The 18,605-nt window shown below is 40.2% G+C and overlaps 1 protein-coding gene across 1 annotated transcript in view; it reads right to left on the reverse strand.

Annotated features, from left to right (window-relative positions):
* Positions 1-1,435: 1,435 nt before the first annotated feature.
* The window catches only part of polr1a (RNA polymerase I subunit A), a 32,093-nt gene continuing 14,923 nt past the window's right edge, over positions 1,436-18,605 (reverse strand). Inside the window, exons 17-34 of the mRNA XM_051658229.1 lie at positions 18,495-18,577; positions 17,936-18,094; positions 17,704-17,802; positions 17,444-17,596; positions 16,086-16,168; positions 15,768-15,933; positions 15,279-15,500; positions 14,790-15,004; positions 12,779-12,946; positions 12,243-12,378; positions 11,454-11,614; positions 5,058-5,187; positions 4,873-4,980; positions 4,309-4,569; positions 2,463-2,663; positions 2,247-2,364; positions 2,003-2,167; positions 1,436-1,644 (exon numbers count right to left, since the gene is read on the reverse strand). Of these exons, the coding sequence (XP_051514189.1) occupies positions 1,544-1,644; positions 2,003-2,167; positions 2,247-2,364; positions 2,463-2,663; positions 4,309-4,569; positions 4,873-4,980; positions 5,058-5,187; positions 11,454-11,614; positions 12,243-12,378; positions 12,779-12,946; positions 14,790-15,004; positions 15,279-15,500; positions 15,768-15,933; positions 16,086-16,168; positions 17,444-17,596; positions 17,704-17,802; positions 17,936-18,094; positions 18,495-18,577 (2,729 nt within the window). The 3' untranslated portion in view covers positions 1,436-1,543. The remainder of the gene's footprint in view (positions 1,645-2,002; positions 2,168-2,246; positions 2,365-2,462; positions 2,664-4,308; positions 4,570-4,872; positions 4,981-5,057; positions 5,188-11,453; positions 11,615-12,242; positions 12,379-12,778; positions 12,947-14,789; positions 15,005-15,278; positions 15,501-15,767; positions 15,934-16,085; positions 16,169-17,443; positions 17,597-17,703; positions 17,803-17,935; positions 18,095-18,494; positions 18,578-18,605) is intronic.

Raw genomic sequence — 18,605 nt, forward strand, 5'->3', positions numbered from 1 at the left:
AACACCGATCAGCCACAACATTAAAACCACCTGCCTAATATTGGTGTAGGTTTCCCCCCCCCCCTCGTGCCGCCAAAACTGCGCCATCTGGCACCAACAATCATCCATGTGATTATCTAATCAGCCAATCATGTGGCAGCAGTGCAGTGCAGTGCATAAAGTATGCAGATACGGGTCAGGATCTTCAGTTAATGTTCACATAAACCATCAGAATGGGGAAAAATGTGATCTCAGTGATTTGGAGTATGGCATTATTGTTGGTGCCAAATGGGTTGGTTTGAGTATTTCTGTAACTGCTGATCTCCTGGGATTTTCACACACAACAGTCTCTAGAGTTTACTCCAAATGGTGCCAAAAACAAAAAACATCAAGTGAGCGGCAGTTCTGCAGACAGAAACGCCTTGTTGATGAGAGAGGATGGCCAGACTGGTTCAAACTGACAAAGTCTACGGCAACTCAGATAACCGCTCTGTACAATTGTGGTGAGAACATGCTATTCTCAGATGCGGGTTGGCGCTGTTTTGTCGGCACGAGGCGAGTGGGACCTATACAGTATTAGGCAGGTGGTTTTAATGTTGTGGCTGATTGGTGTAAAGGCAGCATAAAATTAATTCATATTTAATCCATAGACTCCAGTGGTTTAATCCATGTCTTCTTAAGCAATCCAATCGGTTTTAGTCAAAAACAGACCAAAATAAAAGTCCTTCACTTTAAATCTTAACATCAGCAGTCTCCTTGGCGATCATGATTTCAAGCTCTATTACACTTCCTAACACCATTTAGCACTCTGCACGTATCAAGCACTAAGAAGAGTAATCAAGCTTGAAATCATGATCGTGCCTAGAGACTGCAAGATGTACAGTGAAAAAGGAGTGATATTTTGGTTTGTTCTCACTCAAAGCCAATTGGATCACTTCAGAAGATGTGAATTAAACCACGAGAGTTTTATGGATTAATTTTATGCTGCCTTTATATGCTTTTGAAGGGTCAAAGTTTTGGTCACCATTCACTTGCATTGTATGGACCTACAGAGTTGAAATATTCTTCTAAACATTTTCAATTGTGTTCTGCAGAAGAAAGCAAGCACATACACATCTGGGATGGCATGAGGGTGAGTAAATGATGAGAGAATTTTAATTTTGGGGTGAACTATTCCTTTAAACACATGCCGATTAAAAAAAGTGTATTATAAAATGTCACTAATTTCTCAAATATAATTTAGGTTCTAAAAGTTTAACCACCCTGAAAGCTTTCTTTACATTATAAGATTTTTTTTTACATTTTTTTTACCCCCTACATCAGATTTTAATCAAGCATAATTTTATCAGTCCTAAAAACAATTAAGTTATTAGTCAGGAAATAACAGACTACACCAATATCTGCCACTGGAAGTAAATGTTAAAATTTTTAATTCCTAAAAAAAGACAATGGCAGGTAGTCTGAAAAAAAAGATTGATTTTATTGATTTTACAGACAGAAAATATGCATGTGATCCTGTCAACACTATAGCAGCGAGCCGTTCCATTGTTAAATCCTCAGTCCATTACTGTAATGGCTGTTTCAGATCGAAGAGGCCGGTTCCACCTTTCACAAGTTTCCCTACAACCAAGCAAGCTGATGGCGAACTCAGTTTATCATAAGAACCTGTTTAAAACAAGAAAGTAAACAAACATATCATAATTATACTTCTGAACAAAAATGTGCACTACTAAATAATCTGTATCATCATTAATGTCTACATGAAAAGGCATTCACAACCCATTTTAATTCTGTAAAGTGATGTAACAACACATGACTTGACTGGATCATGAAAAGTGGACATTCCATACCAGTACGGAGTTTGTGTACGCCATTATATTACTGCATTAACTACTGTCCACATTTCTTTAGAATAACATGCACTGATGAATCATGCACAATTAGACCAGGAATGTGTACCAACAAAGTAAATACTGTCATTTTTGATTACATGTTTGCTCTATTCGAGAACAAAACATTGTACCCAGCATTGTGGCTTGCTTCAAGAACTTGTAACTGGTCTCGAATGTCATCTGTTGCAGTGGGGAGCTGTTGGACTGAATACCAAACCGGTTGAGAGGCTTGTACACCCCCTCAAAACACATGTAGTCAGCCACTAGAGAGAGGTGACGTGGGTCCACCTCAATACCTGCAAAGAGAAGCAACACTGAAACGAGTGGTCCAGTGAAAAGGCATTTGTTTTACAAAAGCCTTTGAAGCTTTATTACCATAAACAGCAAACACATCCTTAATCTCTTTCTCAATGACCCTGAGGGCCACCTCAATGCCATACGTGTTGGCCATGGCGTGAACCTCGTTGGAGTATAACCGGTTCAGGTCCAGGATCTAAAACAAAAAAAGAGGTTTTACATTTTGCAAGTCTTTTTTGGTTCAAAGGAGATATTTTAATATCGTAAAGCTCATATGGAGTGCACTGGACTCACATCAGCATGTCTGAACAGCTCCTGCATGTTGATTCCCTCCGTGTTCAGCACCAGCTCTTTGCTTCCGTCTTTTTTGGTGACCTCATTTAGCAGGCAGCGTGTGATGCCCTTGGTCTCCATGATCACAGCATTCTGGGCCTGCTTCACCACCACTGACGTGAGGTCAAAGTGCACTTTAGTGATGGGCAGGACCAGGGTCAGCTGTAATACAGAAGGAACAAAACACTGTGAACTTCCCAATACCCATGTGCTCATGCAAATCTTCTGATACCAGTGCAGCATTTGTCAACATAAACTGCATACTATAGCGTTTTAACAGTAACATTTTACAATAAGGTTCTATTCGATAACATTAGTAAATGCATTACATGTCGTAAACTGAAAATGAAATATTGTTCATTACAGCATTTATTACTCTTAGTTATTGTTAATTTATGACAAAACAATTGTTCATTATTAGTTCATGTTAGTTTGTCATGCAACAAAATTAACGTATACAATTTTTCATTTGAAAAATGCATTAGTATGTTGAAATTAACCAAATTTAATACATGCTGTAAAAGTATTGTTCATTGCTAGTTTATCTAAACTAATGTTGTTAACGAATGTAAACAAACAACCATATTGCAAAGTGTTTACATTTTTACTAGTGGTTGACTGAAATGTTTTTTTTTGTTTTTTTTTTTCCCCAAAGGCAGAAAAACTATATCTAGGGAGCAGGTTGGCCGAAGTAATACACAATAGGATACAGATTAAATATGATACAATACAATTTATTAATTGCAAATGAAATTGCAAAAATTAACACTTATTTTGCACAAAATTTGCTAAAAAAATTCACACACAAAAAAAACAAAAAAAACCTATGCCATCCCAGTTGTGTATGACTTTCTTTCTCCTGCAGAACACAAAGATTTTTAGAAGATTCCATGCAATGCAAGTGAATGGTGACCAAAACTTTGAAGCTCCAAAAAGCACATAAAGGCAACATAAAAGTCATTTATACGACTCCAGTGGTTTAATCCATTTTTTCTGAAGTGATCCAGTTGGTTTTAGGTGAGAACAGACCAAAATATAACTCCTTTTTCACTATATCTTACCATTGCAGTCTCTAGGCACAATCGTGATTTCAAGCTCAATTACACGTCCTACTGCTTGACGCATGCACAGAGTGCTAGATGACGCTAAAAAGTGTAATCCAGCTTGTAATCATGATCGCCAAGGAGACTGCTGATGTCAAGATTTATTGTGAAAAATTCTGTACATTGTGGTCTGTTCTCAACCAAAACTGATTAGACTGCTTCTGAAGACATGGATTTAACCACTGGAGTCGTACAGATTACTTATATTCTGTCTTTATGTGATTTTTGGAGCTTCACAGTTTTGGTCACCATTCACTTGCATTGAATGCACCTACAGAGCTGAAATATTCTTCTAAAAATCTTAATTTGTGCTCAGCAGATGAAAGAAAGTCATACACATCTGGGATGGCATGAGGGTGAGTAAATGATGAGAGAATTTACATTTTTGGATGAACTATCCCTTTAAGTAATTTCCATTATTCTCCCAGGCCTGGAAATCCCTATTTTAAAATGTCTTGATATTCAAGGTTTTCTATAACCATCGGAATCCAAATAATTGCAAAATACCCACATATTTGCAAATAAATTGGCCTGGCTGATAAGTTGGTCTCTCACTCATTTTTTGGGTATGAATATCAGAAAATAAGAACATAATTGATCAAAATAACTGGTATGTATTGAACTGGTACATTCCTACTGAAATGATTCATCAAAATGAAATGTACTATATGTTAATAGCTCACTAGCACATGATATGTACATACCTCACACCACAGGCCATTTTCTGTGTCGTATTTGTAATCCTCAAAGGCAGAGTTTATTTGCAGCACAGTATTAATCCTCAGAGACTCCTGTGATTCTCCCTTTAATTGTTCAGTACTCTGGGTCTGGACTGGCGATGGGTTTTCATTGGATCCCTCCTCTTCAGGGAGCTCTGGAGTACCTGCCTCTTCCTGTGTGTCCTTAGCCACATCCTCTCGTTCATCATTGCTGCCCTCCTCTCCCTCCTCACTCTCATAGTCCACCTGATCACAAACACAAACAACAACTTCATTTTAATGTGGCTGTGTGTTCATCTGTCCCTCTTCATCATGGGATTGTTTAAAATCAGATTAGCACACCTTTCCTCAACAAAAACACATGATTTGAGGAATCATTTATGTCCATAGTACATACTTGTGGGGAGATAATCACACTTAAGTATAATACTTAACTAAATTTGAGCAATAGTAATAGTACTGCTTGCTTTAGCAAACGCCATTAATTAAAATACTTTCTGGCAAAATGAGATACCGACCACAGATACTCTAAGTGAGCTGTTTTCATACCTCTTCTTCTTGTTTCTCTTTTCTCCTGCTATCTGTTGCATCAGCGTCTCCCTCGTTTGCCTCGTCATCCACAATTCTGCTGTTTTCTGCATCCTCATCGCCACCGTCCTGTGAAATCAAACATACTGCTGTTGTAACCTCTATATGACAGCATAACATGTATACAGTGTGTTCTGGCAGTGTACCTCTCTTCCCGGGTTGACGTTTACATCTTGCTCGCCTTCTCTTGCCGTGACCCTGCGAGTCTCCACCGCACTGATGGATGCCAGTTTGGCGTTCAGCTTCTTAATGGCCTCCCACATCAGACGAAAGAATCTGCAACACATAAATAAGCAAATAAGATTCCTGCAAAATCATTGCTATTGATGACCAGTTTTGGGGTGTTGTTAACTAAAAGTAGCAATGCAACTAACTGAACTAAATTTTCCCATAGTGTGACAGTTACTCAGCCAATTTCACAATAGTTTATCTTTTTTCAGTAACAAGCAACATTTTCCAACAAATAGTGCTTTAGTGTCACAAAACGCTTTATTTTTCACTTTGAATTGCAAATGCAGCAATAAAGCAGAGGGATTAATCAAACACACTCACCTAAACCCTCCTCTCTCTCTTATGTAGTGCTGGGAAAACCAAATAATTTAAAGGAATTGTTCACCTAAAAGTGAAAATTCTCTCATCATTTACTCACCCTCGTGCCATCCCAGATGTGTATGACTTTCTTTTTTATGCAGAACACAAATTCATTTTTTTATAAGAATAGTTCAGCTCTGTTGGTCCTCACAATACAAGTGAATGGTGGCCAGAACTTTTAAAGTCCAAAAAGTATAAAGGCAGCATAAAAGTAATCCAATTTACTCCAGTGGTCTAATCTGTATCTTCAGAAGCAATAGGTGTAGGTGAGAAACAGATTAAAATTTAAGTCCTTTTTTACTATAAATTCTCCGCAACCTACTGACCAGGGAGATATGCATGAAGAATGTGAATCGCCCAAAAACAAAAGAAGAAGAAAGTGGAAGTAAAAGTGGAGCTATACTGTATAGTATAAAGGACTTAAACATTGATCTGTTTCTCAACCACACCTATCATATCACTTCTGAAGATACAGATTTAATCACTGGAGTCGTATGGATTACTTTAATGCTGCCTTTGTGATTTTTGGAGCTTCAAAGTTCTGGCCACCATTCACTTGCATTGTATGTACCTACAGAGCTGAAATATTCTTATAAAAATCTTTGTGTTCTGCAGAAGAAAGTCATACACATCTGGGATGGCATGAGGGTGACTAAATGATGGGAGAATTTTCATTTTTGGGTGAACTGTCCCTTTAAGTGAATCAGTTCTTTTGGACAGTTCATGTAAATGGCAGAAACAATGGTTTTGATATAATTAACGTCTCGGCTACGTATGTAACCTCGGTTCCCTTACGACTCAGTACACTTGACATTGCATCAGGAAGTTGACGCTATGGGGAACAGAGTCCCATCATGCCGCACTATACAACATAACCTTCCAGGGAGGAAACATGATGCCGCAGTCCTGTGTGACGGGGACCGACATGAGTATGCCACAAGTGAATGACACTCATGGTGGGCCAGGAGGGGAACACTCAGGATGGATATATGAACTATAGTCATATAGTATGAACTAACCCCTTCACGAACCCAGTAGGGAAGGAAGTTTATTTGTAATGAAAGTGCCTGTGACTTTTGGGAAATACAACAGTCTGAATGCAGGCGGTTGTTTAAAAAGTCAGGGAGCCTGTACTTAAAAAGAGGGGCATAAGTGTATGTTTGGCCAGTGAAATTGCAAGTGCTCTAGACAGAGATGACTTGCTATGAGAGAGACATTTTGTCTAGGTTGTAAAACCTTGTGAATGTGTTTTGAGAAGACCGTCCTGCTGCAAAATATATATATGTCTTGTAAGGACACACCATTTGTCCATGCCCATGAAGAGGCCACGCCTCTAGTTGAGTGTACTTCAACACCAACTGGGCAATTCGCACCCTGCGACTCATAAGCCAGGGTGATCACATCAACAATCCATTGAGAAATTCTTTGCTTTGAGACAGACATTCATTTCGTGCATCCTCCATAGCACACAGAGAGCTGGTCAGACAATCTGAATTGGCGGGTGCGCTCAACGTATGTGTGTAGTGCTAGCAAAGGGCATAACAAATGCAAGGACTGTTCCTCATCCGAATTAAATGGAGGAGGGAAAAAGGCTTGAAGGTGAACCCCCTGCACTCTGAAGGGTGTGGTTAGAATCTTACATAGCCTTTTCTGGGTTTGACAGTGGTTTTTGAATGACCCGGACCAAACTCCAGACATGAATTGTCAACTGACAGTGCTTGCAAATCACCGACCCATTTTACTGCCAGCAGTAATGCGGTAATAAGAGAAAGCACACACGATTCAACATAGTCCAGAGGCTTGAAGGGAGGCCAAGCGAGCACTTTTAGGACCAAAGTTAGGTCCCACGTCGGAACTGTAGCCGGGCGAGGGGGATTTAGCCGCCCCGTCCCCTAAAAGGAATTATGATTAAATCATGTTTGCCTATAGAGTTGCCAGCTTCAGGTGCATGATATGCAGATATAGTCGCCACATAAACTTTGAGCATTGACAGAGTGAGCCCTGCGTCCAGTCGCTATGTCAGAATGAAAAGCTCTTAAAACTAGAAAGACAGCCAGTAGCTCCAGGTGGTTGACGTGCCACGGCCAATTCGCACCTGTCCAGGTGCCGAAAGTCGGACATCCATCACACACCGCACCCCAAACTGTGTTGGATGCATCCATGGTCAGCACTTTTCTTCTGAAAATTTGACCCAGCATAACACCCTGTTGCTAGAAGGCCGTCGCTGTCCATGGTGCTAGAGTAGCCAGACAGCGATGTCAGTGCGATGCGCCCGAGGCTCCAGGCAAAATGTGGAACATCGCTTGAGCCAGAACTGGAGAGGTCTCTTGCGTATGATGGAGGATGCAGCCACCATAAAACCCAATATTCTCTGAAATGACTTCAGTGGTAATGTTTTCCCAGTTTGAACTGAGACAGACACAGAAGAATGGTCTGTATTCGCTCATTCGTGAGGTGCATGCATGCCCACGGAGTCGAGACGAGCTCTTAAAAAGAGATTTACTGGCTGGGGAAGAGAGTAATAACCAATCGTCGAGGTAATTCAAACATGCACACCGTTCATTTTCAATGGGGTGAGCGCCGCATTGATACATATTGTGAATGTGCAGGAAGCCAGAGACAGACTGAAAGGAAAGACTTTAAACTGATACGCAGTTCCCTCGAACACGAATCTCAAAAACCACCTGAGACGCAGTGCAATTGGTACATGTGGTATGCGTCCTATTGTCTATTGACGCAAACCAGTCCTGAGGACGGATGTGCGATAAGATCTGTATCCGATTTAACATTTTGAATGCCCGTGTGGCGAGCGCACGATTCAAGCGTCTCAGAACTAGAATGGGACGAAGCCCTCCATCCTTCTCCAGAACAAGAAATAATGGTTGTAAAACCCACTGTGTGTGTCGCAGTCTATCGCATTTTTTTGCAAGGAGACTGAATCTCTGCGCGCAACACCGGCACATCCTGCGTGAAGCGAGGTGGCCGGTGTACAAACTGAATTGTATCGAACGTTTTTAACACCCAGTCTGACACATTCATGAGGGCTTGTTACGCATTGTGAACCGGGACAGCAGGTTTATTAATTCAACAACCTCTATAGCATTTATTTAGCGAGAAGTTTGTGTATTTCGGCCCGTAACACCGGTGCATTTTGGGACAGAACAGTGGAAGACAGAAAGCCGTTGAAACGGGGCGACCGACGTGCAAACGGATCGTATAACCATGTTTGATCATTTTTAGCACCAAACCAGAGATGCTCGTAAGGGCTCGCCATGAGTCCACGAATGGGACAGAGGGACATTTGTTTAGTTCATTATATGATAGAATGCATCGCTCACCATTGAGAAGCGTTTGTTCATAATACGTGGGCTTTGAATTGGAAAAGAGCTCTTTATTGAAAAAGTGTGAGGGTCTCAAGCATGTGCAATGAGCACTGTACACTTCTTTTTAAATTTTTTATTGCATATGTTTGAATGTGAGACACAAAAACAACATTCTGAACAACAATATTCCTTTCCCGACAAACAACAGTGGGGAAGAGGGGAACAGAATTGTGTGTCGCCAATCGAGCCTCCTTCGGGCCGGGTCCGGAAGGAACGGCGAGCTCTGCATTTCGCTTCATGCAAGTGAGGCGTGCTTTGCAGCCTGGGGGGTTTTCCCCTCGGTGCGGGGCTTGCGCTTATGCGGCTGCCTTTGTTTGGGCCATGGTTTGTGTGGCTTTACCGGCGCCGACTATCGGTGGCGCAGAGGCAGTGGGCGTGGGGTTTTTAGCCGGGCGCTGGTTGTGATGAAGTATTGCTCCATTTTGGCATAAAATGTCTCATAGACTGCAAGCGTTGCTCAGTCATGCTGTAGCGCTCAGCAAATTTATCCAATGAGCTGCCAAAAAGGCTGGCTGGAGGCACCTGAGCATCAAAGAGAGCAGCCTTTTCCGTGTCACGCATTTCCGTGAGGGTCAGCCTGATGTGTCCACAAACACTAGGTTAACACTGACTTGCCAGTGGCCTGTGCAGTGACTTTCGTGGCTCGTAGTGCTAAGTCTGTAGCGGTGCGGAGCTCTTTGAACGTCTCGGGATCGTAGCCTTGCTTGTCCATTTGCTTGAGGAGCTTAGCTTGGAAAACTTAGAGCACAGCCATCGCGTGGAGAGCTGAACCAGCTTGGCCCACCGTTGAGTATAATTTTCCAGCCAGTGCGGATGTCAGTCGACACAGCTTGGAAGGATGAACAGGGCGTGCTTTCCACAACCTGCTACTCGCTAGGCAGAGATGTGCCGCTACCGCCTCTTCCGCACAGGGTAGTTGGGCATAAACTTTGTCTTCCCTGTAGTTCACTTTATTGAGGAGAGTGAAATCGCTGTGCGAGTGAGCTGAATAGGGCATGCGGCAGGATTTTGTCAGTTCTTTATGAACTTCCGGGAAGAACGGGGCAGATCTGTGGAACGTGGTCGCATGATAAAGCCGGATTGCATGAACCATCCATTAAGGCGAGATTTTTCAGGTTCCTCTGGAGGAGACCACTCGAGACCGAGCTCTTCGACTGCCCTTGAAAGGATGCAAAGCATCTCCTTGTCAGCGGCGTGTGCACGCTCCTCGCCCTCAGCGGGGGAAGGGGCTGCAACGTCATTCATTGACCACTCGCCAGATGCAGCGAGAGATATAACATCATCCCCAGCATCAGAACCGCCGAACGTGACGAGGCCGTGTGCTCCTGCAGAGGGCCAAAGCTCGTCACGTACATACTTTATCGGCACAGACGCAGTATATGGAGATTGAGGGGCTTGCGGGGCGTGTGCCTCAAGAGATCCACCTCAGATTCATCCTGCTCGACCTCGCAGCCCCGCCGTGGGAGGGCGCAAGAGGCTGAATCGTCCTTCAGAACAAGGGCGATTCGCGAGCTAACCGTCTTGAGACTCATGCCCTCACAATGGGCACGGCCCAGACAGCGAATGCAGCACTCATGTTGATCTGATGGCGGGATGTGTCCCTTGCATAATGAACACTTATGGTACAACATCTTTAAAAAGACACGAACACATACACACACACATATATATATATATATATATATATACATACACACACACACACACACACACACACACACACACACACAATATCACAATAGCTTATAAGGACACAAATCAGGAATCAGTAAGCTGAAAAGGCCCGTTCACCAGCGAAGTGTCAAGCGGCGAGGCGGAGTAAATGTTCGCCGGAACAATGCATGGGAGCAGAGAGTCTTCTTGTTGCCATGAAGATCCCGCCTGCTGACTCTTGTATATCGACGACATAGTAGTAGAAGGCTTCTAGACGAGAGATGAATCACTGTCTTGAAGGAATAAAATTCTGAGGAATAGTGTTTGCCCGCCCGCTTTTATACTGGACAGCTTCGCGCCTAAAAGGGTGGGGCTTAAACACCATAGCCAATTTTAGAATTGCCGTTATTGTAGAAAGATTTCAACTAGGTAGTATAGAAGGACATTCCCCATAGCGTCAGCTTACTGATGCAATGTCAAGTGTACTGAGTCATAAGTGAACCATGGTCTCAATACTGTAGTAATACTGTAGCATCCATATAGTAACCATAGTTTTGCTTTAGTAATATCGTAATTACCATGACTGTAGTAACCATGGTTAATTTTGTGCTTACTATGGTTTTACTACAAAATCTAATGGTTAAACTATGGTTACTTAAATAAAACCATGGTTAATTTTTGTAAGAGACTGTCACCCTTATTAAATATATAACAATCAGATGATATTATTGAATTGTAATCTAAGTTTAAAAATATATCCTTTTTTAAATAGCTTTAATGTTTGCTAGTGTAGCTAACTACTTTTTTAAAAGAGCAGCTTGACTGTAGTTTAACTACTTTTAAGTTATGAGAAGCTAGAGTTTCAAAGTTGCTTCCCAACACTGTTGATGAGTGACTGAATGTTTTTCAAAGTACTTTTGCTCCATGTATTGAAGGATCTGTTGAGGAATGAGCAGCTTGTCTTGCTGGTAACGTTCAGGAGGCAGGAAGTGGAAAGTGAGTTTGAAGACTCGTGATTTCTGTCTCACTTTCCCTTCTACACGGAAAGTTTCCATCACATCCACCTTGTGAAGCACCTGTACTCAGAACACAATCAAGACCACAGGAGAGTTTAATTTATATGCTGTTTTAAAGGGATAGTTCCCTTTTCTACATATATTATGAAAGTGAATGAGGACTGGGGCTATCAAGCTCCACATGACAAAAAAAAAGCACCATAACAGCAATTTTATCGCATAAAATCACAGTAACACATATAATGCTTACATCTTGTGGCTACTGAAATGGTGTGTATTTTTGCATTTATAAACTGTCCCAATTCACTTACATTGTAAGTGCCTTACTGTAACCACTTTTTTTAACAAACAGGGGGAGAGTCAATTGCTTTTCTGTGGTAATCAACATTATGCCATAAATGCAGTTAATTATGCTTAAATTACGTTGAACCTGGAACATTCCTTTAAATGTGTATGTTTATAAACAAGTGACAGGAATGAATGTAACAGGATATGGAATATCCGTTTTGTCATTGCATGCTCATCTCAATATGTCAATAACTTTGAGGTAAAGGAACTCTGTGTTGACATGACCACAGATCATTGGTGACAATAATGATGTGTACCTTTTAGTTAGTGCAAATAATGAACTTGCATAGTCATAATACTGTATATTGACACAAATAAGCATTGAACCAGTTCTGCTCACCTCTGACAAACACACACGTGTTAGCTTTTTACGTAGCATCTTAACACGCTTCATGGCTTTTTTGTTCATAAGAACTGGAATACTCATCATGGGGGTTTTGATGTTCGCGCTGGCAATCATGAGGATTTCTCTCAATCTGTGAAAAATGATTTTAAATGTGAATGTGTACTGCATTCAAGATAAAAATCTTAAACTCAAGTATTTTTTATGTCAAAATACTTCTATTCCATTTTAACATGCAGCGACTACTATAACTAAGCTACTTGTAGGTTGATTTCCCTGAAAAGTGTAAACATTGTGACTATCAAAGCATTCCTGTTTGTTTGAGCATCCCAACCAGCTCAATACAGCAACATTGGGTCCACCGATGGTGCGAGTTTGAGGCGGAACAATCTGTTTGACCGACCAATGAAAAACAGGGAGAGTGTATACAATACAGAAATAATAACTGTCTAACATGGTCAGTATCTCCGGGATCTAACTTGTTATTTCCGAAACAACATCTAAATCTGTAGGATTTGTGAGTGCAATCCCACCTGGGTATCCCCAGGGTGACATTCATCTCTCCTCTGCCTGCAAAGTGGAAGGTGTTGAGAGTCATTTGTGTGGAGGGTTCACCAACGCTCTGAGCGGCCAGCAGCCCCACGGCCTCTCCTGGATCACACAGAGCACGCTGCCACTTTAACTGCAGGAGACTTCGCAATCTGACAACAGAGAGAAAGAACATGAACCAGACATTAATAACAAACTGAAGAAACTCAAATGAAGACATTTGTTTACATAGTATCCAAATTTGCCGCAAAATATAAAGCTGCAAATGTAGTGGGTGTTTTAATGGCTGGTGGCAATACCCATATCTAGAGAGCAGGATGGCCAATATACTGTATATAATATTATTACACGGTTTTCTGGAGCACTCTATTCTGATTGGTCAATTGCGCTATTGAACGGTCAGATATTACTGAATAATGACCACACTTTGTCCTCCGGGTATTTCGAATCATCTTTCCTACTTCTTGTATCACTCTTCTCATCAAGTAAGCTAATAAAATTATTTCAACTCAAATCAATATTTTATTTCCATTTATTTGGCAAGTATTTGTGTAATAAGTGGGATACTGAGCAGTCAGATGGTTATTTTTGCAATATAAAAAAAACACCAACTTAATTCAGACACAAACCGGAGGTGGAATTCAGCTGTTTCTGGAGACTCCGCAATCTCTCTCTTCTCACAACATAACTTCAATTAAATTCAAAATTTCATGCCCATTTCATCTGGGAGTGTCGATTTAGTGTGATCAATCAGTGCAATTATTAATTATATATATATATATATATATATATATATATATATATATATATATATATATATATAAATGTTTTTTTTTTTTTTGTTAAAAAGGTAACACAATGAATCTCGTCCCAAACTGTAATATGGAATACTTAAGCTTGAAGTACCACCCTTTTTCAGCAGGGGGCAGTAAGTGAAACTCAGCTGTGTAGGCAACAAGCAGCTGTACAGAGAACAAACCACTCAGGCTTGCTTGACACTGGCGACAGCACAAGATGAGAAAACGTTCTTGCGTCAAACTCATCTGGACGGAGTGCAATTTCAAATGTAGGGATTCGAGACATGTTTTTTGAAGTTTCAAACTATGCTTAACTTGACACAGCAACCTAAAAACGCCTTATGATTTTCATTTTTGGGTGAACAATCCCTTTAAGTTCAATAATATGGAAATAAACAATATATTTTCTTCTAAAGCCACTTTTTATATTGTCTTATCAATGCTTTACTCATCTGTCACAATAATGTAATACATTTTAATTATCTGAATTATTATTTTAATAATACACCGTATCATCATGATCTGAATCATCATATATTGAATTATTGTTATTTGAGGACCTTTCTCAGCAAAAATGTACATATGCGATAAAATTGTGATTAATCAGCATATCATGATTAAAAAAAAAATATCGATTAAATTATTTATTTGGCAAGTATCTGTGTAATAAGCAGGACAATACACTGTCAGCTGGTCATCTACAGTAAACTTCAGACCACCCTGTCGGGAGTTTATTTTGTGATAATGACCTGTAGATTATCTCTTTCCAATTGAATGATGGCAAATATGTCACAATTTGCTAAATTATGTCAACGAGTATTTTGCACAATATGTACTCAAAATTCACCAAAACAACATTTGAAAACAGAAAATGTGCACTATCAACTGGCAAGGCTGTAGGCAGATTTTAGAACTGACACAAGGCAGAATGACCCCTTCTGTTGATCAGCCAATCAGGCAGAGTTATCAGCCAATGCCGATAATCTCACAATGGCCAATTAATCAGCCTGGCTAAAATATACTGCTGATCATCACTAGTCAAAATGTGTCCTGATTGGCTGTGGTTTTGTCAGTTTATAAAGCATACTTTCCAGTAATTAATGACTTAAATGAAAAATTGAAGTCACTCTAAATGCACCTAGTTACGGGACAAGGTTGGATCCTTATGTATTTACAAATATATATTACAGATTCTTACCTATCTGCGTCAATGTTGTCAGAGGATGTTTGAAATTCCTGCTTAACGTTGAACTGATTCAGGTAGGACTCAACAATGGAGTCAAAAGTCTCAGACACTGAACCGAAGCAGATGTCCGGCCGGTAAAGTGCCAGACACGGGTCTGGACAATGAGAGCTCTTCTTCAAATACTTCATACGGCCAGACTCATCAAGAGATCTCCACTTCTCCACAAGCTACAAACGATGAGAAAACTGGTTATATTTTCAAGTATATTAAATCCTATGTTATTTTTCCTATGAAAGTTTTTGGAAATCCTTGCTCAAATGCATGCACTTTTGTCCTATTTTGTCCAAGTAAAATACATGTTTTAATTAATTAATTACTTCTATCTATACAGCTACAGGAGGTTTGGCTGATTGTTTGATAAATACATCTTTCCAAGTGCTGCACAAAATGTCATCCCTTCAGACATTCACAAATTAAAACCATTTCAAAATCATTCTGTACCTGTAAAGTGGCTGCTTCTCTCCCATTGGCCAGTTCCTGGCCCCCAGTTTGAGTCTTTATCTTGCCCAGTTTTTTTTGGGAATACAGCAGGAAGGCGCTGTCTCTGGGTGAGAGGCGTTCATGTTTGGCTTTCCATCTCTTTATGGCATTAAAGTGATTAAATGTAGCCTGTGGGTCCATTTTAGCCAGAACTTCATCCAAGCACTTAGACTTTCTTATAACCTAGAAAACAAGAACTTCAATCAGCCATAATAAAAATTATTTATAGAAGAGCAATTTTCATTCCACGTAAGACAAATTTAGCATAGTTTACATTCATCTATGCTGCCCTAAAAAGCCAAAATGCTCCTTTTTTTTCTGAATCTGAACATAGATGAGCCAAACCAGTCTCTAACAAGACAGATTATAACTAATTTTTTTTTTTTAAATGTGCAGTTACTGCATTTTGCCTTTGCATGGCAGCTTGTACAGTCACAGAGTGTGCAGTACCTCGTAGTTGTCTTTGATGAAAGGGAACTGCCGTGGCTGTAGAAACTGTGTCTTGGGAATATCCAGTCCATCCTCTCCGTAGAGAAACTGAACCACACTCCCATCACTGTCTCTCACAGTCAGATCATACTGTACCACGAGACCCTCTAGATGCTTGATTACACACCTGAAACACACACAATCACCAAAGATTTGCAGACAGGTAATATATAGTAGTCTAAATCAGTATACAATCAACCACCATAAAAAAAATGAAAATTGTAAGGAATTTAGACTAGATGCTGTGAGCGTTTACTGAATAAACACATTCAGGTTTACCTCTGCAGATAACCAGATCGACTGGTTTTGACAGCAGTGTCCACAAGACCCTCACGACCAGCCATACAATGGAAAAAGAACTCCTAAAAATAAAGAGAGGCATTCAGGTTAGATAAAAGTATTTTTACCCGATACTCAAATGTCAATGATTTATACATACAATGGCTACTACTCTGCCAACATGAGAGGGCAATATATCATATATTGAAGATATTTAATATGATTTTGTTGGTGATATAAAATTGTGAATATCATATTTATTTGAATGCACTTATAATTTGACAACTAAGTTTGTAAAACTGCAGCAGCAGCTCCTTTGTCACAACTCGCGAGAATAAGTGCAACAAATTTACTTGCATTAGAGGAATAGTTCATCCAAAAATGAAAATTCTCTCATCATTTACTCACCCTCATGCAATTCCAGATGTGGATGACTTTCTTTCTTCTGCAGAACACAAAGATTTTTAGAAGAATATCTCAGCTCTGTAGGTCCATATAATGCAAGTGAATGGTGATCGAAACTTTGAAGCTCCAAAAAGCACATAAAGGCAGCATAAAAGTAATCCAAACGACTCCAGTGGTTTAATCCATGTCTACTGAAGTGATCCAGTCTGTTTTGGATGAGAACAGACCAAAATATAACTCCTTTTTAACTGTAAATCTTACAATTGCAGTCTCTAGGCACAATCATGATTTCAAGCTCAACTACACTTCCTAGTGCTTGACACATGTGCAGAGTGCTAGATGGTGCCTGGAAGTGTAACCAAGCTTGAAATCATGATCACCAAGGAGACTGCTGATGCCAATATTTATAGTGAAAAAAGGAGTCATATTTTGGTCTGTTCTTTCCCAAAACAGATTGGATTGCTTCAGAAGAAATTGATTAAACCACTGGAGTCGTATGGATTACTTTTTTACTGCCTTTATTTGCTTTTTGGAGCTTCAAAGTTTTGGTCACCATTCACTTGCATTGTGAGGAACTACAGAGCAGAAACATTCAACTAAAAATCGCTTGTGTTTTTCAGAAGAAAGAAAGTCATACACATCTGGGATGGCATAAGGATGAAAATTTTCATTTTTGGGTGAACTATTCTTTTAAAACAACTTCATTGTTATAACTTGTTATATTGGTGCATCTCAGTCAAAATGGTTACATTTGAACCTTCATTCTGTTCAGATGTTTAATCCAGTTTGCTACAATAGCTTGGTTTGGTTTGCATGATGAGTCCACTAATTGAGAAAAAAAGCCATTACACAAAAGAGCTAATATCTAAATATCAACACAAATATTGTTGAAAAAGACTGATAAATATTGAGACTTATATACAGCATTCACAAGTGTTTAAGTTTGAACGTACAGGAGGTTTGATGCCCGTCAGGAATCTGCCCGTGACGAATCCTCCAGAGCGTGGCTGAGGTTCATAGGGCTGAAAACAGGGCAGAGATTTCCCAGAAGGCATCAGTGGCGGCCGGCGGCCCTCCAACTCGATCTGACCCAACAAACACGAGATCTGCACAAACACAGAAACACAGTTCAGGCCGACAGATCAAAGCACATGACCAAATCAGTAGACAAGCAAATAAACAACTGCATATCCAAAAAAATAAAAAATATTACCTGCATGGTATTAACAGTTGAACCTTTCGCTCCAGACTGCACCATGAGCTGTAGGTTGTTTTCAGGGAAGGGGCGGTGGAGACCCAGCGGCATGCACACCTGATGACAACAACATCACATGAGGTCCGAGTATTGTCAAGCATGTTTTTTCCACAGCAAGAAAGAAAGAATACATTGAGCTTGCTAAAGATTTTAAAGTACTTGCAGCAAAGATTAGAGTATAGGTTTGTACCTTGTTGATGTTGTTGTTCACTTGATTGACCTCCTCCTTGAACTTCAGGTCCACCATGTTGAAATCTCTCTGGTCAGTGTTCAGATGGGCGTCTTGCCAGCGTTCCCTGGCCTCGTTCTCTCCAGTAGTTGAAGGCAGATTAAATGCCGCCTTCAGAGCCTGTTTTAAAATATGAGAGTAAATTAAAATGAGCCACTGGTGACAGACATGATTAAACACAATAGTTGTTCAGGTTTTAAATACGACGGAAGAGCTTTCTTAAGTTAAAGGGATAGTTCACCCAATGATGACGTTGTGACTTTATGTCTTGTGACAGATTGGGATGCCCCAAGTTTGAATACAAGTAAATAAAGACTTAAATTTCAGTCTGCTTCTATCAAAGCTCTCGTGGCAATCTGCTTTCATTAAATGTAAAAGACCAGCATCAACATTGCTCAAAGCACCTCCACAGAAGAAAGAAATTCCTACAGATCTGGAATGACATGAAGGTCAGAAAAAGATGACAGAGCTTTCATGTGTGGGTGAACTATCCCTTTAATCATGGACTGCCAGAGTCTACCTTGGAGCCACATTTGAATGATTCTTTGATAATTTTTCTTCTTTGTTTGTTGGCTCCTCCTTTTACTAGAATGTCCTCCACACCTGTCAGAAACAAAGTATGTTGTTTTTA

The sequence above is a fragment of the Myxocyprinus asiaticus genome, chromosome 27, assembly GCF_019703515.2.
Source record: "Myxocyprinus asiaticus isolate MX2 ecotype Aquarium Trade chromosome 27, UBuf_Myxa_2, whole genome shotgun sequence".
In the NCBI taxonomy this organism is placed as follows: Eukaryota; Metazoa; Chordata; class Actinopteri; order Cypriniformes; family Catostomidae; genus Myxocyprinus; species Myxocyprinus asiaticus.